General features: G+C 42.1%; 1 protein-coding gene across 1 annotated transcript in view; it reads left to right on the forward strand.

Annotated features, from left to right (window-relative positions):
- The first annotated feature begins 1,255 nt into the window (after positions 1–1,255).
- Positions 1,256–22,559, forward strand: part of SLC16A10 (solute carrier family 16 member 10) — a 56,353-nt gene continuing 35,049 nt past the window's right edge. The window contains exon 1 of the mRNA XM_072331829.1: positions 1,256–1,696. Coding sequence (XP_072187930.1) covers positions 1,396–1,696 — 301 coding nt within the window. The 5' untranslated portion in view covers positions 1,256–1,395. The remainder of the gene's footprint in view (positions 1,697–22,559) is intronic.

Consider the following 22,559-nt stretch of genomic DNA (forward strand, 5'->3'; position numbering starts at 1 on the left):
AAATTGTTTAGGATACATCTGGGGCTTTTCAAAGGGAATAAAAACTTCATTCCTGGAGGAACACGCGTTTTTTGCCAGTTACCCAAAAGTTCTCTTTGCTTTGGCAATTCTTATGCACTGTATACAGCTGTACTAAGTTTTGTTATGGGTTTTTAGTTTTTCTGTATTCTGCTGCTGTTGTATGTATACGTACCATTTCTTTGTGTTTGACCTGGGTGTACATGGTCTAAGAGGCAAACCGTAGGGTCACAGAGTGGCTTGGGTTGGAAGAGACTTTAAGGATCATACAGTTCCAACTTCCCTGCTGTGGGCAGGGCTGCCTCCCCCCAGCTCAGCTGCCCAGGGCCCCATCCAACCTGGCCTCCAGCACCTCCAGGGATGGGGCACACAGCTTCTATGGGCAACAAAGGGAGCATGCAGCGAGATCTGTGCCTCTGTAGAATGTGCGTCGTTAGGATCATAACTGTATTTTTAACTCTTTTTAAGATCAGTTTCTTTTAAAACCACTTGGAGGACGCAAAGCGCGCAGGCTTAAGAATTCAAAGGCCAATTAATTCCAAGAGCCAATCATTCGTAAAGAAGGCACCTACTTGGCGGCGAGTGTTATGACTTGGGCTTTAGTTACCTCATCGAGCGGCTTGCTTTCTTTAGCTCCTGCTTTCCACGTGGAGAGCGGCCGAGGAATTTGTGCAAAACAAGGCACGGTCTGTGAGCCCAAGCCGTATTTTGGGACGAGGTTTGTTTCCCCCCGTGGCCACGGGTCGGTAGGAGGGAGTGGGAGACTGACGGACAGAACAGAAACAACAGCAAAGGTGGGATCGTTACTTCCCCCTCAGCGCCCGGGAAGGGTAAGGGCGGCGGGACGACCGCCGGGTGGGACTGCCCGTCCCCGCGAGGAGCCGGCCAGCCTCGGGAGCGCGGCCAGGGGCTTGTTTACTCCCCGTCCCACAGCCGTTCCCCAGCAGCGGCGCGGCAGAGCCGAGCCGCGAGCAGCTCTACCTCACGCGGCCGCCGTTGGCCGCCTCACGTCCCCGTCCCGAGGGGCGGCGGCACGAGCGCTCGTCGCCGCCACGGCGCGGCACCGCCCCACCCCCTGCGCTACAGGGGCGGGGAGGGGGGGGGACACAAGGGAAGAGAGGCCACGCTCCCCGCCCTCAGCCAATCGGAGCGGGGGATGCCGCCTCGCGCCGCTGACGCCCCCGCGGGAGCCCCCCTTTTAAAATAAAGCGGCGGCCGCGGGGCGGGAAGGGCCGCGCTGAGGAGGAAGGGCCGTGCACGCGCGCGGGGAGGGCGCGCACGCGAGCGTAGTAGCGCCGCGGGTATGCGCGCAGCTCCCGCGGGCAGCGGCTGAGGCGGGCGGGGGGCTGCCGGGAGGAAGGAGCGGCTCGGCTGAGGATGGCGCCGGCGAGCGAGCGGCCGTCGCCGCAGGACGAGGGGAGTCCCGCGGCCGCCTCCGGCCCTCCGACGGAAGCGCGGCGGGAGAACGGCGGAGAGCGGTGCGCGGGGGGCGAGAGCGCGGCCGTAGCGCGAGCGGCGGCCGAGCCCCCCGAGGGCGGCTGGGGCTGGGTGGTGATGCTGGCCGCCATGTGGTGCAACGGCGCCGTCTTCGGCATCCAGAACTCGTGCGGGGTCCTTTTCGTCTCCATGCTTCAGCTCTTCGGCGGCGGGCAGGACAAGCAGATGGCCTTCAAAACAGGTGAGGGGCTGTGGGGCCGCTCCCGGCCGAGGCAGGGTGCCCCGTGCTGCGGACGCGGGGCCGGGGCTCGGCGTTCGGCTCTTGGCTCCCGAGGCGGAGCTGCGGGAGAGGAGCAGGTGCGCTCCGCGGCGGTATTTTTAGCTGTCTGGCACCGCGTGTTGTGGGGAAATAAAGGCGTGATCGTGGTCCCAGGAAGTTTTTTTCCTCCGCCCTTTGAGCGTAACGGTTGGTCTGAGCGATTGGCTCGGCGCTGCTCGGAACGCACCGCGCTCCGTGTGTCGACAGCTGCCCCGCGCCGCGCTTGGATGTGCGGCTTTATAAGCTCCGCTCCCGGCTCACCCGCTAATGGTGCTGACGGAGCTCGGGAGGTTAATAGCAGCTCGCTCCAGTCTCCCCTCTGCCAATACCGAACTTAGTCATTCTAGCCGCATGTGTATGCGTGAAGTCAAAGGTAGCTCTGTGTTGCACACGTGTTCTTCTTGGAAAGTGTTTTGTGCCTTGTGTAAGCTGAGGACAGGCAGGTTTTGGCTCTCCAGCTATAGCGAGTGGGTAATTGTGACGACTTCTACGACAAATAATGATGAACATAACTTAAAGTATTTCTTAAATAACGCTGTAATAACAAACGTTTTTTAATGCTCTGTTTCTTATTTAAAAAGTACAGCAGTTACATAGCCCCGCAGAAGGGTAACCCTTCCAGGAAACTTCTGCAGCACAGAGAGTTCTGAAGTGCCCTTTGCTTACTGTTGTCTTCAATATTGACATCAACTGGGCCTAATGTTGAGAAGTAAGAGGAAAAACAATGCTAATTCACCCCTAAATCCCCATCTCAATAGCAGTGTTTCCAAGGCGAGTGTTCTGACTGAACTGAGTGAGAATGCTATTATGAAGCGGTAAGAGTTGGCACTCTAGTGTTTAAACTTTGTGATCATGGGTAGGGTATGGTGCTCAGAAGTCCTTCAGCTGGAAGTATGGGGTGCTGCTGAGGCACTTGATGCCCAGTGTCCAGATGTATTTTAGAGAGAGAAAACAAATACCCAGAGCCAGATGTCTGAGCTGCTCAGCCTGATTGAGGAGTGAGCAGGGTTGTGCAGAGGAGGTGCTGGGAACACTTGCAGGATGAGCTGAAAGCCACTCAAGTCAGAAATGAGGAATGGCGGAGGTGTCTGCTACTCTGTCACTTTGGGAAACAGAGTTGCTATTTTTTTTTTCCCTGAGGGTCTGGTTCTCTAGTAACTCAGGATAGGGACCTTGTGCTTAAAAATGTGACCGGTTAGATAATGGTGCAGTAGTCAAAACAGTCAACAGGAGGAGGGTTGGAGTAATCTTCTACTTCCAGAAGGGGGGGGTGGGGGGTGGGTAAGAGGAATGGGGGGTTTGGGTGGGGGAAGGGAGGGAAGGAAAGCTTTACAATCTGAAAAGCTGATTTCTGGGAGGCATGAATGTTCCAGATAATGTCTCCTGGGACCCAGGTGTTTGCGAAATTTGTTAGTTTAACCATAGTGCTGCAGAATTAAACTTCTTATTACGAATTTACTCAGATGATGCCAGAAGCATAGGTGTTACTTAAGTTGTGTGAATTCAGCCAGTGGCTGTATATTGCTTCATGTTTTCCTTGGGGGGAGGAATTGACAGCAATGTGTGGCTAGATAAATTTGGGCAAAGAATTCATCTTTATTTGATATTTAAGTAGCAGAAAGATTTCTTTTTCATCTTAATTTTGAACAGACCTTATCTAAATGGTTTGCTGGTCTGTGATCTGACAGCTTACTTCTAGATGAAGTTATTTAGATCTGGTGTGTGTATTTTCACACAGGTCTGCCAGCATCTTTTTCTTGGCCAAACCTTTCAGTTCTTTCCAGTTTTGTTCCACATGCAGTACTTCTTTCATACAATTACTGTTCCTTCTTTGGCATCGTTCAACTTTTCTATAACATTTTTCATATGGAGAAGAAAGGTAGAGTTTCATAATCCAAGTGATGCTTTACAGCGTGATGATGTGATTTGTATAGTTGTTTTTATAGCATAAGTTATGAAACTGTGCTGTCTATTCTGCGTTAATTACATAAACTAATATTTTACTTGGCAGCTTTTTATTAATACCTGCGTGTAGTTCAGTTTAGATAGTTGACTTTGAAGAAGCAATGCACAGTGGAAAGCTTAATTTTCAACTTTGCTTTGATTAATTGGTCCCAGTAGTCTGCTCATCATCATCTTATTCATCCATTTTGGCCAGTGTACTTTGGTGTTCCTCAAATCCCTTCCTGATTTGAGTTAGCCAAAGTAACTGCTGTCTAAAAAGGAAGTTAGCAAAATTTATGTTTATTAATAGATTTTTCTTGCTAGACTCAGTGAGATGTACCAGTGCTTAGTGTTGTTCGCCCAACTTTAACGATGATTCTTTTTACTATGGTTTCCCAATAGCGCCAATTCTTGTTTCTCATGATTTGATTTCTAAAGCCTGTTATGCAGCAGTGTCGTTAGGCTTAATTTTTTAAGTTTAAATGTTGGACTTTTTTCCTTTATTTACTTGTTATACATGGATAAATGTAGTGGGCTATTGGCAAACCGCATTATGTCATGTTTTAAAATGTATCTACTGTAAAGCCAGTTTGAGTTAATCCCGTAACTTCAGAGAATCAAAAGACATTTGAGTTTGGAAAGGACCTCTAGAAATTGTCTGCTGCAGGCTGCCCAGTGCTGTGCCTGGATGGGTTTTTCACAGTCTCTGAGGTGAGGCTCCACAGCTTCAGTGGGCAGTTCCTGGCATTTGGCCACCCTCACAGTAAATAAATATATTATGTGTATCTTTTACATTTAAACTGAATTTCCTGTATTTCATGCCCATTCCTTCCTGTCCTTTCACTGAATACCACTGGGGAAGAGTTTGGCTTTTGTTTTTTTTTCCAGCTTCCTCCTTTTGGTTATTTATCACATTGATTTGATATCCTTCACCTCCCTGAGCCTTTTCTTCTGAGCCTAACCAGCCTTGGCTCCCTGTTCGTCACCGTAAACCAGGTGTTCCTGTTCCTTCATCTTTTGCGATCCTTTGCTGGATTCACACCAAGAGGTGCTGACTATGTGCTCCTTCAGGAGTTTAGGGGACTAAGACTTCAGAAGCTGCAGAAAGTGGAGAAGATCTGGTCAGTCTTTGTCATCTCCAATGCTGTGCAGTGCTGACCTCCTTCCACATTTCCTTCACTTAGTGACATGACTGCCAGCATGCACCTCCTCCAGGCAAGTGGTCTCTCTCCTGTTTCTGCAGTGGAAACAGCTCAGTGGACCTCCTAAGCTGTGTCCTCCTTGCTGGGATCTTGGTTTGGTTGAGCTCCACCGTGCTGCTAAGGGCTGTGCCCTGTGGCAAGTGCTTGTTGCACTGAAGAGAACCTCTGGCCATCGTATTCCCTGCTGTTGACTGTTTGCTTTGTAGACTGCCCCAAAAATAGCATTTGGAGATAAAGTTGCAGTTACAAATATTTTAAATTAGTTTGTATATTAGTAAGATAAATAAAAAATTGAATAAAAACACTTATATAAGATGTTTAGCAAGCAGTTGTCCAATTTCAAGTTTTCTTTCTGTATGAATTGTGAGAAAGGAGATGCGCTGATTACTGGCATTTAAGCTAATGTAGCAGTGATAATACAATTGCTTTCTTTTAGAACTGTAAAACCACTAGCTATGGTTCTAGAAGAAACCAGTGATTTTTGTCTTTTTGTTTTTTAACCTAACCTTTTGCTTTGTAACTCAAACATTTAAGGCAGCCTTAGTCTACTGTGATTTTAACCTCCAGCAAATATATACAAGAAGGATAATGCTGAGAAAACATTCCCTTGTAATCAACCATTCCGCTTTAATTCTGGAAATCTAATTTATTAGATAATAGCAGCTCTGTTTTATATCCTGCCTTTAATTTTCATGGGAACTGGTTAGGAATGAGTTATTGCAACAGCTAAGTTCAAGTAGCAACTCTTTAGCAAGGATGGGACCAATTTAAAAATCATCAGTGTTGGTTCCCACACAAGTGAAGGGTCTGCTGAGATGTTGAACTCGGCTCTTTCTGTTATTGATACTATAGATCTGGTCACCTCTTCCCTCCTTTCATGGGGTGGTGGGGGTGGGAGAGGGACCGATGTGACAATCAACAACATTGATAATCCTGTGGAACACAGTCTCACATAGGTAGAAGGGAGTCAGATTTGGACTACAGATTGTTGTTTCTTTTCATTGTCTTGTTGCTTTAATAGGCAGGACTTATGAACTCTGGCTAACTATCTTATGCAGTCCTGTTTGTTTAGTAAAGCTGTGCTTGAAGTTTGTTCATGTTCAGAGTATTCCAGAATTTTTTCCTTCTGTGTTATTTAGAGTATATATGTGAGGAACAGTAATTAAAACACACTAGTTACTCATTCAATTCTGAATTTTTAACTATTGGTGCTCTTGCAAATTACTTCTAAAGTGGTCAGTAAAGATTCTTCTGGTTCATGATCTGAATTTTAGCTGCTTTTACAAAAGGCTTCACTAATTATCCAAATACAAAATGTAACTAGAGAAGTATCCTAAAAATCATAGAATTACTCAGGTTGGAAAAGACCTCAAAGATCATCAAGTCCAACTGCAGCCTAACCATAGTACCCTAACTCTAACAACCCTCTGCTAAATCATATCTCTGAGCACTGCATCCAAACAGCCCTTAAGCATGTCCAGGGATGGTGACTCAACCACCTTCCTGGGGAGCCTATTCCAGTGTTTAACTACCCTTTCTGTAAAGAAGTGTTTCCTAATGTCCAACCTAAACTTACCTTGGTGCAACTTGAGGCCATTTTCCCCTTGTTGGTTCACCAGTGAGAAGAGACCTGCCCCACTCTCACTGTAAGTACCTTTCAGATACTGGAAGAGAGCAATAAAGTTTCCCCTCGGTCTCCTTTTTCCCAGACTAAACAGCCCCAGCTCCCTCAGCCTCTCCTCATAGGACTGATTTTTTTCTAAGCCCTTCACAAGCCTCCTTGCCCTTCTCTGGACCTGCTCCAGTACCTCCATGTCCTTTTTGTACTGAGGTGCCCCAAACTGAACACAGTACTCAAGGTGAGGCCTCACCAGGGCCGAGTACAGGGGCAGGATGACTTCCTTAGTCCTGCTCACCACACCATTCCTGATACAAGCCAGGATGCCATTGGCCTTCTTGGCCACCTGGGCACAATGCTGGCTCATGTTCAGCCAACTGTCCATCAGCATACCGAGGTCCTTTTCCATCAGGCAGCTTTCCAGCCGTGCCTCCCCAAGCTTGTAGGGTTACCTGGACTTGTTGTGACCAAATGTAATTTATTGTCTAGAGGTATGTTGATGTCACAGTTGACAGATCGTAAAACTTGGTCACTTTACACTTTATTTTTAGAATTGTTTAAGCTGGAAGGGACCTTTGAAGGTCTTCTAGTCCAGTTCCCATGCAGTGAGTTGGGACACCTACAGATCAGGATGCTCAGAGCTTGGTCCAGCCTGACCTTGAATGTCTTGAAGGATGAAGTATCCACCAGCTATCTGGACAGCCTGTTCTGGTGCTTCATTGCTCTTACTGTAAAAGGAGCTTTTTCCTTACATCCAGTCTAAATCTCCCTTCTTTAAGTTTGAAGCCATTTCCCCTCAACTTATCGCAACAGGCTGCTAAAGAGCCTGCCTCTTTCTTACAGTCCCCATTAAATACTGAAAGGCTGCAATGAGGTCTCCCTGGAAAGATCTCTTCTCCAAGCTGAACAGCCCTGGTTCTCTCAGCCTGCCCTTGTGTGGGAGGTGTTTAATCACTTTGATCAATTTCTTTTTTGTGTGACCCTCTGCTGGTTGTTCTCCAATATGTCTTTATCTCTCTTGTACAGAGGGCTCCATATCTGGATAGAGTATTCCAGGTGAGATGAGACCACTGCAGTGTAGAGGGGCAGAATCACTTCCCTTGAGCTGCTGATTATGCTTCTTTTGATGGAGCCCAGGTTACAGTTGGCTTTCTGGGCCGTGAGGACACATTCCTGGCTCATGTCTAGCTTCCCATCCACCAGTATCCCCCAAGTTCCTCTTGTCAGGGCTGTACTGAACCCTTTCATCTCCAGCTTATACTGATAGTGAGGGTTGCCACGATCCAAGTTCCAGACCTTCCTCTTGGTTTTGTTAAACTTCATGATGTTCTCCTGGATGGCATCCTGTTTTTTGTGTTTGTTGACCACATTGCACAGCTTGGTGTCATTTATAAGCTTGCTAAGGGTGTCCTTGATCTCACTGTTGATACAATTGATGATAATGTTGAAGAGCATCGGGTCCCAGTGTGGACTCCCAAGGTTCTCTATCTGGGCACTGAGACATTGACTTCTACTCTCTGGTTATGGTCCTGCATCTTGTTCCTGTGGAACAAAGCATAGCTTTAATAATTGCTTGTTCATAGTGAACAGGAACACTGTACAAGGTATAAAAGCTACTCTCTTGCAAAGTACAGTTTCTTAACTAAAACACACACACAAAAAAATATTCTTCTAATTAAAGAAATAATTGCTTGAACTCTTGCTGTATTGCACTGAATGCTTATGAACCAAAGAGTCTAAGGGGAAAAGAAAGTTTTCATTAAAAAGCGATCCTCAGTGAATGTTGAGCTGGGTCTTCAGCGGTTTTTGTCTGTACAGTCTCTGGTACTGGCAGATCACTGTTGTCCTTGGCTAGTCTACTGTGAATCTGAGAAGTTAATTTTCTGCATCCAGTTGTATACTGTCAACTCTTAATGAGCTTCTTAGCTTGCTATTGACCACAGTCTGTTCTTTGTACTGCTTATCTGACATCCAGTTTTACAACAAGAGTATGGATGTAAAGGAGAAACCAATTTCATTTGCCCAAGGAGGCCTGTATCTTCCTCTGAAGGCTTCAGAAGCCTGTCTGTTCTTGGGCCATGCAGTCAGGGCTTAGACATCAACGTCATTCCATGTTATAATTAAAAATTCTGGAAAATGATTTAAATGTTGTCATGAAATAACATTGCAGTTCAGTTCAAAATGGGATTACAGTGATGTCAGTAGACTACCTAAGTGAGATTGAATGTGTTGCTGTTGCTTTCTTCTTGATAAGCACTTGCTATGATTTCAGAGTGGTTTGGACAGGCAATGTTGAATCATCAAGGTTGAAAAAGATCTCCAAGATCATCCAGTCCAGCCATCCTCCTAATGCTAATGTTTTCCTGCTAAATTGTTATTTAGTACAACATCTAAATGTTTCTTGAACATGTGCCTCTAGGGATGGTGACTATACTGCCTTCCTGGGCAACATGTTCCAATGCCTGACCATTCTTTTGGAGAATAAATTTTTCCTAATATCCAACCTGAATCTCCCCTGGTGCAATTTGAGGTCATTCTCTCTAGTCCTGTTGCTGGTTATGGGAGAGAAGAGACTGACTCCTGCCTCACTAGTCTCCTTTCAGGGAGTTGTAGAGAACAATAAGATCTCCTCTGAGCCTCCCCTTCTGCAGTCTTAAGACAATTCCAGTTCCCTCTGCTGCTCTTCATAAGACTTGTGCTCCAGACACCTCACAGCTTTGTTTCCTTTCTATGAATATGTTCCAGGGCTGCATTATGTGTCTTATAGTGTGGGGCCCAAAACTGAACCCAGTACTAGAGGTGTGGCCTCGTCAGTGCTGGGTACGGGCAGGCAGTCACATTCCTGCTACCTCTGGCAATGCAACTTCTGATACAAGCCAGGATGTCATTGGCCTTCTTGGCTGTCTGAGCACACTGCTGGCTCATGTTCAGCTGAGTGTTTACCAACATTCCCAGTTCCTTTTCTTTTACTCAGTCTTCCAGCTGCTCTGCCCCAAGCCTGTAGTGTTGCCTGGGGTTGTTGTGATCAAAGTGCAGGACCTGGCACCGGGTCTTGTTGATCTTCGTCCCACTGGCCTCAGCCCAGCAATCCAGTCTGTCCAGATCCCTCTGTAGGGCCTTCCTACCCTGACACAAGTTGATACTTTCTCCCAACTTGTTGTTATCTGCAAACTTAATGAGGGTACACTCAGTGCCCTCTTCCAGGTCATCAATAAAGATAGTGAGCAGGATGTGCCCCAACACCCAATACAGTTGCTATTGCTGCTGTTTTCTCGTGCAAAGAAGCAAATGTGGTAATGGTGCTTTACCTGATGTTTATATTGACATCAAAGCAATTAAGATTGAAATAGAGAACCTGATCTTTGGTGTGTACTTTGAATGTATCATTGGTGTGTGTTGTGGTTCAGAGTAATAACCTTCTCCGTAGGTCAGTGTACTGTTGCTAGTTCTTTTTTTTCTTTTTTTTCTTCCCCCTTTCCCTCCATATTAAATACATGTGATGTTGTTCGTGTTCTGTTTCAATTGATTTGTTGAGTTCATTTGCTTGCATTACATATGGCAAACCTCAATATATGTAGTTTAAGAAAGCCTTTATGGTTTGGGCACAAAAATGCAAATTTGGAATTGCCCATTTTTTATTTTTTTTTTAAATATTTCACAAATAGGAAATTTATGTGGCTTAGATTCTTAAAAGCCCAACACAGCATTCCAAACTTGAAAGAAATTAAAGCTATCAGCTTATAATTTCTGATACTGCTGCTTGCAGGCAGTGATCTAGAAAATTAAATCAGTACTAGGAAGTTTTCTGAAAGCTTAAGTAAAATGTGCAAGCTTGAGATGTATTTTCTAATCCTATCAGAGTAACCCTAGTTTTTGCAAGTTGAAGCATGGAACATTAAAGCGTTTTCACACCTCTGTACATATCAAAATCGTTTGCTCATAGTGCAGCAATTTAATGAACCTATTTAATTTCTTGCAGTGAAATCACTGACCCTTGAAGGTGTGTGTTGGATGGGGAGGGAATGAAGGGCAGAATGGAGTGACTTCGTGGGAAGGCTGGAACAAGACTGAACAGAATTGATAGGGACAGTGTTAGTCTTTGTATCCACAGTTTATTCAGCAGAGCCCACTCTGATGTTCTCAATTTTTATTTTTCTGATAGTAAGCACAGAAAATAGCATGTTGTAATGCAATTCGTGCTACTTCTGAAAAATAAAAAATGGCCTATGTAAACATTTTCCAAGGCAGATAACCTACAAACCACTCCTGCATGTTTCTGGGGGATTCAGTCTGAGTGCCTGAGATTGCCCCTTGTGTTTTGGTGCAGTATCTCACCTACCTACTCTACTACGTGCATATTTTTCTGAACATGGTCCATAAGTGGGATGCTGTACACAGTAGATTTAAAAGCCAGATTTTTTTCACAACAACGCTGCTAAAATTGTAGCAAATTCTTTGGAAACTTTGAGTGCTTGTTTTTTATTGGTTGTATAGCAATTCTGTTGAAGAATGCTGGTCAGTGCCTACTGAGCTGGAGATGGCAGTATTACAAATGGTTTTCATAGACTGGGAAAGTTTTCATTGGTTCTATCAAGGTATTGCTCTGAAAAGAAAGATTAGGGCTCTCATTACTTGAACTTGTGTAGAGTTTAGTAATTCCTTCTGAATGTTATTATTTCTGTTGTTTCAAAAGAGACTGCTGTCTGGGACATGGGTATCACCGAATGGTTTTGTGTTGAATTAAAATTGAAAGCATTTAAAAAATATCTTTAAAAAATAGTTATGGTTGTTGGTTATACCTGCCTTTAGAAATGGCTGGTAACAGTAATGTGGATGTGGTGATTAGTTTGCAGATTCACTCCATTAACTCAGAAAATGTCTTGCTTCATTGTAAGGATTTTTTCCTGAGTGCTTCTATGGTACTGTACTGTCAAATGATGATTCTGCTTAATGCATGTTAACAGACTCATGAATCAGTCCTGATAGTTTTTCACATTGGGGGCTTAAGATGAGTCTGACTTGCTCTGCATCCTGCTTAATGGATTAATAACACTTCAGGTTATACATGTGTGACCTATATGACATAAAAGCCTATAAACACTTCCACTAGAGGAGAGGGAGAAGTTCTTCTCTAACAGTCACTATATTTGGCATATTCCTTATATATTTCCTAGCAAACTATAGACTTTTGGCATTATTTTTAGCAGAGATGAACATCTACTCTAACACAGGGCTCTCCATTAGCTTAAGAGCTCTACTTTTTTAACTTGAAATTTCTTGGTGGAAGAATCTTTGGGGCTGTACATTAATTTCTTTTCTCAAGCTCCCTATGTCTTTGATACCAGAACTGCCTCCTGTCTCTGTATGCAACTGATCTTAGGTGTGTAGTTGATTATTTTTAAACTTATCTTGCCACTAAATGTGAAAATGTATAATTAATGAAATTCTTTGTTTTCTTGACTATTTGTCTGCAGTGGCCAACCTCTCAGGTAAAGCACTGAGTGCAGCTTTGTACAACACAGTAAGGCATTAGCTGAGGAGAAAAATGAAGGCTTTGCGATGAGAGAATGTTTAATGGGAACCTAAAGAGGTGGTGAGAGAATGCCTTGTTGTTGCTTTCAAAGACAGTTGAAGCAAGGGGAGTTTGGGACCAGTTTAGATGCAGAGGAAGGTAGAAAAAGCATCTACCAATTGTTGGGACTAGGGAAGAAGAGACAAAAGTAATATAAGCCTACTTATCCAAAAGGTAGAACTATGCCTTTCTAGCCAACTCTCATGAGAATGCTGCACCCACACGTGTTTGCTTGATTAAATAAACTCTTAATCTTTCCAATTGACTTGTGTCACTTTTGATTTCAGCTGTGCTTTACTGTTAGCATTCTCATTGGTTTTAGAAGTTTCTTTTGTCTGCAGCTACTTTCTTTTTTTTTTTTTGTTTTGTTTTGTTTCTTATCTGTAAAGCCTTTTCTGTGTGTAGTTGGTTTAGTTTAGATAGACACCTCTGAAATTCATTAAGTATTCAATTGCTGATTAAGACACATTAGATTGCAAGTGTTTTGTGATTGAAACAGTACCATTGGGTTTTAGAGCAAGTTTGCTGATAGGCTGATTTCTGACTTAAGGAGCAGAGGTTTGAAGGTATTAAGTTGCATTTGTTTTTCTCCTCAGTAGTTATTTCTGTCATGTGCTCATATCACAAATAGATAAACTATACATAGTTACTCACTATGCCACCTATCTTCTTTCCCCCCCTGCATTAGAATGTGGGGTAACTTGGATGTTTTCAACCACTGCTGCAAAATGAGTGATATTCCTTCAGGAGAGATCTGGCAAGGTACAGGATTTGCTTTGCAGGTTATAGTCAGTGGAAATTCAGTCATTTGTTGGATGGAATCTGGAGAGTTACTCGGCAGGCTCTTAGTTCAGTGTAGGCTGATTAACTCTGCTGGTTACCGTAGTCTAGTTAACTAGATCTCCACCAGCTCTTGTGGGAACTTCAACTTCTCACTCACACATTCAGATATTTTAATGTGGAAAATGAATCTCGTTCAGTGTTCTATCACATCCAGAGCATTCCATTTTGATTGATGAGCACAACAAAAATGTCATGCTGATGAATACCTGTTACATAGTACAGTCTTAACTCTGGCAGTAGCAGAATCCACGCTCCCTGACATTCACACCATTTCAGAGTTTCAAAGAACTTGATGCTCTGTCGTTGTTTGTAGCTGGTAATTCAGTTGTGTTCCACAGGCTGTCTTTCATGTGGTTTGTATGAACTTCAGCCTCTAATTGCTCTAGGATTTAGTTTGTGTGCATGTAAAAAATAGGCTGTTGCAGGGCTTGTGTGGCCAATACTTCTGTGTGATTCTTTTCCTCAGAAGGAAAGTGAACTATGAAATGAATTTACCTGTAATGGAATACTAGAATTCATTTCCATAGCTCTCAGTAGTTTGGTTATCACTGTTGGTGTTGAATCACTCCATCGTTTCTGGGCAAAGGGAGTTTTTCCAGGAATGGTTTTAGTCAGTGCTTTGTTGGTGTGCAAAGTTAAGAAACGCAGAATGAAAATCAGCAGGAATACCTCAAGAAAGATGAAGCAGTTTACCAACCTAACCTTGGTAGAGTTCTAAAGCCATGTTCTCAAGAGGCAAGAGGCAGCTGTTCAGTGTGATTTTTGTTTATCTGCATCCTTTTGGCTTCCAGTTCTGATGTTGGCAGGATTACAGAGTGCCTGCTATCCATAATTGACTGGCAGCACCTGGCCTCTGTCTCCTGTCTGGGAGAGGGAATTTGTGCTGAACCCTGGCTTTGGAAACAGCTGAAAACTGGAAATTTCTTTCCCTGAAACTGTTGCTCTTCTGAAAGTTGTCATGGCAGGACATAACGCTTTGCCACTCTGTCTGTCTAATAAGTAAATTAGCTGACTATGATTTAGCTGGATTATAAGCAAGTACAAGTGGAATTAGCAGAATTACAATACTAGTGGTACTTTCTTATTCTGAGGAAAAGACTTTAGAAAGTATTCTGTCAAGTATGACTTGAACGTGTTCAGCTGTAATATAGATCTTATACAAACTTTTGGACTCTATAGGCATGACAAGAATAAAACAGTAATTGAAAAACTGAGCATAAAACCTTGATGTTAGGTATGTTGATCTCTTGATTTAAAGTCCTGCACTTCAGATCAGTAGTCTCATTTTTACATTATGCTAATGCGTGGTATATATGAATGATGTCAGGATCCATTGTCTTTCTTGTTTGTATTATACTTTCTTGTTCTGTAAAGCTTTTGGTTTCTGTAAAAACAGATCAGTTGCTATGAAAATAGATGACTGGAAACAGTGTGCTGCTGGGTTTCAACTTTAAGTGTAGGCAACCAGCCTCACTCCTAACGTTCTGCATGCAAATAAAGGCCTCCTTTCTTATTGTCTTAAAATTTATTGTCCATATCTGGGCTCTCCCTTTTCCAGACACTGAAGATTATCTGGAACGAGCAGTGCCTTGAAGAGTGTTTTAGTTTCTTCTTCCTGGATGTGTTCATTTTTCCCTTTAAGTAAAAATGTTATCTGGACGGTTCATTTCGTAAGACTTTGTTGTTGATCTTCAGCAGCACGATGTAAGGGCTGACTTCCTGTACGTATCAGCTCTCTAGATTTTGTTGATGCAAATTGCCACTATGAGGCACTGGTTTCTATAGTTCCTGCAGCTGAGTTGTTCGCCACTTGTTGCTTTTCCTGGCTCTCAAATCAGAGAAGAAATGCAGGAAAAAGAAGTTGCTCCTGTTATTTTACAAGTTTTATGGTTATTCTTACTACATTTAGTTTTACATTCCTTATATTAAATGAAGTAAAATGGTTCTCAGTTTTCAATTAGGAAAGAAGGAAATGCAAAAGTAACAGTTTAATCCAATTAATGTATTTTCCTGCTTTGATTCATTGTAATGACTGTGAGCATCTGGTAGCAACTGAGCATAAACTGCTTAAAGCTGCAAAAAACCAATCCCCATTATTTCTGCTCATTGAAGAGAATAACTGAATTACCAAACGCTAATCTTTGGATAATTGCTCTATAAAGCAGATCTTAGCTCTTAGAGAAATTAGTTTTGTAAGTTTATAGAACTGTCAGAACTCATGAACTCATTAACAGGTTAACAGTAGCTGAGCAGAAGCTGAGCTTTCTTTTTTTATTCATAACTATTAGAGATTAACCTTTTGGTGTATGTAGTATGAAGCAATATGTTCATCTACCAAAGCTGAACTGAAGACTGATGTTGATGTGAATGTTTCTGACAGTACAAGGTTAGAACATATATGGAGTAAGATACAATGTGTATTGCTGTTGCGTGACCGAACCATTTGTGTTTTGGAGTTGCTCCTGCTCATTTTGGTTTGATCTTCTAGTTCAGATGCTAAAGAGGTGTACACTTTTCTTTAGCTCTAGACAGTCCAACCAGTGACATTACATCATGAATGTAGTTTTACTGATTCTCCTTTATTTAATGTAAATTAAGCAAAAGTGTTTGTTCTTGATAACCGACTGGATTTGTGCTTTGTCTTTAAGATTCTGTTATCTGAAAATCATACTTCTATCCCTGGGTGTTGACATTTCTCAAAAGGTGTTAGGATTCCTTATTCATAGCTTATACTCAGTAGCACTAGAGCTGCCCTTGCCTCTTAGACCTCAGTTGAATCTTTGATCTTTGTACAGAAAACAATATATTCCTATTGTTTTTCCTAACATTATGTATATTAGAACTTTTATTACACTATGTCTTTGATCACAGTTCCACAGGGATTCTGGCAAAGGGGTGACAATACTCTGATTGACTCAGATTTAATACTCTGATGGGACATGTTTGTTCTATGCAGCATGCTTCTGCCTATCAATGAGAATTGGACTTAATTCCTCCAGACGGTCCTTTTATTGTGGAGTCTCTGCTTGAGACTTCCTCAATTTGGAGAATTCATCTTTATTTGATTTACTCCCATTTATTTTAATTGCTGTAAAAATAGGTAGAGAAAAAGGTACAGCATACTTGTCATATAAGTATGCTATTATTGGTGTACTGGAAGGACAAAATGATGTCAGTAAGCCGTGCTTGAATTCTATTTTGAGTTGCCACAGAATTCCATACTAATACTGCTGTAAATTTGTTTTCTGAGCCCTATTTGAAATAATGGGAAATAAATAAATAAATATTCAATATTATTGATGCACAAACAGGTTTAAGAAGATGAAATAAAATCCTGCTTTATCCGTAAGGACAAAAACACTGTCCTCCACAATCCTCAATACATTCCAGTTCAGATACCCCATTAGCTATACCTTTAAAACCACTTCTCCTTAGACTGAGCCCTGATCAGTTGCATGGGCTGGTTTTACAGCTGTTGGTAGTTAGCACAGTAAGAAAGAGAGAGTGTGTGTGCAGGCATATTTTTCTCTCCCAAGACTCGTTAGTGCAGGCATTCATTCTCCCCCTTCCCTGGAGGAGAGGGTGCTGATAGCTCTGCATAACTCCCAAAGGCTATTGAGAGTGTTTGTGGTGAGCATGGGAGCACTCCTCCAGTCAGCAGTCTGTGGCATGATAATGCTAGAGATAACAGCTGTGTAGTATCACCTGTCGAAGGTACTGGTTGTAAACATATGATGTTTTTTACTTATGACATAAAACCAGTTTGTTTCTTGCACACAGGAACTTCTGTTTCTGAATATACACATTTTCAGGGAAGTGTAAAAGCAGAATCAAATAAAGCCTCCTGTTCTGAAATTCCTCTTCCTGCTAGGAAGCAGTGTGTTGTGTTCATAAAACCTGTAGACAGTAGAAATTTGATCACTGAAGTCAATATTGCATTTGCCATTACAGATCTGAATGTTTGTTGCTTAGGATAATGAAAACAAACTTAATTCAGAAGTGATCTGAATAGGTCTATACCTGTGCTTTTTGTCCATTTAATGTATTTCAAATATATGGCTCTCCTGCACTATATATGTGCAGCTGACACGTACAAAACAGCAAATGACTTATTCCTGGCGTTTTCAGCAGTTAGGCATATCGCACTGTGCAGAGTGTAGCTGAAGCAGAACTATGTTCATTGTCAGATTCTACAAGTTTCCAGATGCTGGACTTCATAATTCCTTTTGTAGTTAGAAAGGTGAAGTTAGGTTGTGTCTGCATATTGATTGGTGAGCAATTTATTTCGATCCATCCTCATCTTTCTTAGTTTTCTTAGTATATTGGATGGATATGTCTTTACTAGTATATTTGATGGACTTTTTTGCACATATATTTAAAATGCCCAAGATTTTTGATTAGAGATAAGGAGTTCTACTAAATTGTAAATTTGGGAGCTTCTTTCACATGGCTGTTAATGTTCATAAATCAATACTAATTCTAACTGTTTTAGATTACTCTGCAAGGACAGAAGTCAGAATCCTTGGAAAAATCTTCAGCTCACATGCTCCCAGGTTTCCAAGTCTTTCAGTGTTACAGTATTTTGACACAAAATCTCTTCCCATCCAGAGCTTAAATGTTGAATGTAAACAGAACATAGAATCTTAAGAGGCTTTGGTAATTTTTAGTTTAGACTCTTGAGTGATCTTATATGTTACTGACCTTATGATCTGCTGGCATGACTGTGAATGAAGAAAAAAATTGTTGTTAACCTGGATCATAGTTTTTGTATAGGTGAGCTCAATTTTTTGTCTTCAAGTTAGTATCTTCAGTGGTATGGCAACTCAAGCACAGATAAATGGGAGCTGCTGACAAATATGTAATCAACTGTAATTTGCTGGCACACTTGATTAAAATCAGCATGTTATTTATCAGCTTGAACTACTTGGAAACAAACCTTTACACTGAACTGTGGAATGTTTTGTTTACAATTGAAATGTCAAAATATGTGGCTGTGTTTGTTTGTATCTGGTAGCTATGGAAAAGAATCTTATGGTGTGGAAACATTCCACTAACTCAATTTATGATGCTGTGCTAGCGTGGAGCCTCCTGTTAATTGACAGAAAGATCTGTGGTCTTTCCTTGCAAATGTCCTGGCAGTACATATTAGAGGAAACAGTCCTGTTTCCCTTAGTCTTTTGCTGTTCCGCCTGTGTTCATGGACTCATAGAATAATTAAATCTGGATAGGATCTCTGGAGACTGTCTTGTTCAGTGCACTGCTCACAGAGCGGCTTCAGTCAGATCAGGTTGCTCATGGACTTTTCCAGTCGAGTTTGGGTGTATGATCTACTTTTTCTGTAGGCATTATCTCCCTGTGTATTTCTGCCATTGCTGAACACCTTGTGGCTCCTCTTGGCTTGCTTCTCAGCCTGTTAATGTTCCTGCTCCTAGCAGCCCTGTCCTTAAGTATATCAGTCCTCCTTTCAGTATGGTGTTAAAGCCTTGATTTGGTGAGTGTGAAGTCTTTCTTTTCATCAGCATTCTCTAGTAAAACAAGGTGTGTGGCTTTAATGTTCAATGAAAGAGACTGTAACATTACATACCGAATAACTGGATCTTGCACAAACAAATAGAATAACATAAAAATATTATGTCATATTTCAGACTGATCTAAACTAGTGTTCTTTATACAATACTGTAAGTAATAGGTGCTTAGAAGATACTCCTTCCTGCTTTGGCAGGTTAGCTTTAGGAGAACTCCACCCTTTATCAAATACCTTTTTCTGAAGTCTCTTAATACCTTTTGGACTTCAGAACAATCAGTTGTAGAGGATAGATTTTTTTTCAACATAATTTACACTTCCTTGTGTTCTGAATGTGCTTTTGTGATAACTTTGGCAACCCCACCTCATCTTGATGCTTTATGAGAAATAAGTAAGTTAAAGTTAGTATTTACCCATCTCTGTATGTGTGTGTGTATTTATATGAAAACAACAACACAGCAACAGTGACAGTCACCTGAGATCTCTGGTCCAAGAACAGTTTTGTCATTTCAGCACTTCTGCCTTTTGTACATGATTTGTTAATATATCAAACAGCAAAAGGACTCAACACAGATTTATTTTCTGCATGTTGCTGCTAACTGTTCTCCATATGCTGATCTGATATATATATATATATATACACACACACATATATATTTATATATGCGTGTATAGGTGGTGAGGGAAAGGCTGTCGACGTGGTCTACCTGGACTTCAGTAAGGCCTTTGACACTGTCCCCCATAACATTCTGGTAGAGAAGCTGGCTGCCCATGGTTTGGATGGGCGCACGCTCCGCTGGGTGAAGAACTGGTTGGATGGCCGGGCCCAGAGAGTTGTGGTCAATGGAGTGGAATCCAGTTGGCGGCCGGTCACAAGTGGCGTCCCCCAGGGCTCGGTGCTTGGGCCACTTCTGTTTAACATCTTCATTGATGATTTGGATGAGGGGATTGAGTGCACCCTCAGTAAGTTCGCAGATGACACTAAGCTGGGAGGGAGTGTTGATCTGCCTGAGGGGAGAAGGGCACTACAGAGGGACCTGGATAGACTTGATCAATGGGCCAAGGTGAATGGAATGAGTTTCAATAGGGCCAAGTGTCGGGTCCTGCATTTTGGTCATAACAACCCCAGGCAACCCTACAGGCTTGGGGAGGTGTGGCTGGAAAACTCCCAGACGGAAAGGGACCTTGGTGTGCTGATGGACAGTCGGCTGAATATGAGCCAGCAGTGTGCCCAGGTGGCCACATGGGACCATGAAGACGACTTTCATCATAGCATGTGATGCTATGATGAAATGCTTTCATTTTTGTGTTTTCTAGAATAAAAAGTTGATGAGGAAGAATAAAGTTCTCCTTAAAGAAAGAAAGAAAATATGTACAAGAAAGAGCAGGATAATTTTTAGTTTCAAATTTTGTTTTAGCTCTTTAACAAGATGCAGAAAACATGCTTAAAAGTATTATTTCTCAGAAAATTTACTGAAATGCCTTTTTTCATCTAGAAGAATTGGTTTCTAAAACAAGTTCTAAACATGTATTTGCCATGCAGAAATTCTGTGCTTTTTTTTTTTTTTTTTTTTTTTTTTTTTTTTTCCTGAAGCAAGAATTAAAACTCTTTCCATCTTTTTAATAACATTTTTTTTTTTTTTTACTGTTATTATTTGGCTGTATTAAAGCTATTAAAAGAGTAAGTGTTTTTCACAAAACTCCTTCTGGCATCTACCTAGAAGAGTCTTTAGTTCTGATTCTCAGGGAAACTACAGTCACCAGTGTTGAAGTGTGGCATCTTTTTTTACGTTTTATTCTATTTTTTTGCCTGAACAGAACTTTACTGAGGTACTCCTGGACTGGGAATGGTTGTGCGGTTAAGGGAGAAAGACACTCCTGTCTTCCTTGCAGGGTTTTTAAGAACAGAACTGACCCTGTTTGACAGTAGCTGTCTTGAGTATGAGAAATGTCAGTGAATCTGGTTCCTGAGTTGCGTTTACCAAAGTACTCATTAACTTCGTTAGTTTGCATTTTTATTTTCCGGATTGTATAATTTCTCATGTTAATTTTGTAATACTAAGAGTAAACTGGTTGTCGAATTACCAGAATCTTTTGTTTACATTATTGGTTTTGTTGGTAAGGAGGAAAAAAAAAAGAAAAGTCACTTCAGAGCTTCTGAAAGTAATTGCCTCAAGCTAAGCGTGGTGTTGGCAGGAGCTGTGCAAACTTCTTTGTGTAGTATTTGCCAAAGAACCTCATTCTTGACCTGAAATATCCCTGCTGCTTCCAGCTGTGAGCTTCATGAACAAACAGAATGAATTTTGACAAGCTAATCATTATTCATGCAGAGTAATTTATTAGATCACATTCTTGTCCTAATTAGTTTCTCTTTGTCTCTTTTCTTTTTAATGAACTGTGCTTGGTGTGTTTTTTTTTCACTTGTTTTTTTTTTGCAAGTCTTCCTCCTTTTGATGATTTAACTGGTTGAGTAGGTAGTCCTGAAAAATGACTGAAGGATAAATGACAAGCAATATTCCATTGTGTAGCTTTAGTTGAACCTCCCTGCCCCACAAGAAGTTACTCTTTGAGAATATGTGAAAATGCAACATGATTGTACTGGTATATGAAGAGCTGTTCCATTCTGTGGATCATTTTTGTGGCCCTCCTCTAGATGCACTCCAACAGGTCTGTGTCTCTCCTGTACTAAGGATTCCACATCTGGATGCAGTACTCCAGGTGAGGCCTCACCTCAAGCATCACCTCATACTCAGGAGCATCACACCACATGTATCCAAGTAGTCTGTTGATCAACAGGGCCACACAGTTGAACATGTCAAGGTGGTCTGTCCAGATATAAAATCATGGAATCACTCAGGTTGGAAAAGACCTTAAAGATCATCAAGTCCAACCACAACTTGACCATACTACCCTAACTCTTCACAACCCTTCCAAATCGTGTCCCTGAATACCACATCCAAATGGTTTTTAAACGCATCCAAGGATGGTAACTCAACCACCTCTCTGGGTAGCCTATTCCAGTGCTTAACAACCCTTTCTGTAAAGAAGTTTTTCCTGATATCCAACCTAAACCTACCCTGGAACAACTTAAAGCCATTTCCCCTTGTCCTGGCACCTGTCACCAGTGAGAGGAGACCAACCCTGCCCTCAGTGTAAGCACCTTTCAGATACTGGAAGAGAGCAACAAGGTCTCCCCTCAGCCTCCTCTTTCCCAGACCAAACAGCCCCATTTCCCTCAGCCTCTCCTCATAGGGCATATTCTCCAAGCCCTTCGCAAGCCTTGTTGCCTTTCTTTGGACCATTGGAATGAAATGAGAGATAAGAGATGCTTATCAAACCCATGTGTCTTCTGGGTGATTTGTAAGTAGATCAGCTGTATGCTGAATTTGGATATGGCCTCTGTACCTCATGGGAGCTGTCAATAGTGAGAATCTCTCCAACCTGTTCCATCTCTGAGTCATCAGATTTTGCTGGTTGTCTTTTTGTTTCTGTGTTGGCTATCTTACAGCTTGTGTGCTGTTGCATTATTATCTCACCACCATCTCTCAACAATGCAAGTCTCCAGTCTCCCCTTTGTTTTAATGTAAATGTAGTCTTTGTTTTTCCAATTTTGGTACTTTGAGTAGCTGATATGTAGATGTACTGTGATCTTTGATCCGCTTATCTTGGTATTAACAACCTATACTGTTCTTACAGCCATTCTGCTATTCTTTCTAATGCTTCCACACCCGGTCTTTCCCGTTCATTTTCTAATCATATTAGTCTTAATGTTTTTATCAGAAAATTTCCTTTTATTTGTATTAAAAAAGGGGGGGAACATAAATCAACAGCTTCTAATCTGGTATATATTTCCAGGTTTGATGGGGCTCTGGGCAATCTAATCAGTACCAGATCTGGAGATTGGTGGCCATACCTGTCACCCACCTATCACCAATAGTTCTCACTAAACCACGTCCTTCAACACAACATCCATTCCTTGAACCCATCCAGGGTCAATGACTCCACCACCTCCCTGGGCAGCCCATTCCACTGCCTGACTATCAGAGAAGCAGTATTTCCTAATGTCCAGCCTGAACCTCCCC

This window comes from Excalfactoria chinensis, chromosome 3, assembly GCF_039878825.1.
Source record: "Excalfactoria chinensis isolate bCotChi1 chromosome 3, bCotChi1.hap2, whole genome shotgun sequence".
Classification (NCBI taxonomy): domain Eukaryota; kingdom Metazoa; phylum Chordata; class Aves; order Galliformes; family Phasianidae; genus Excalfactoria; species Excalfactoria chinensis.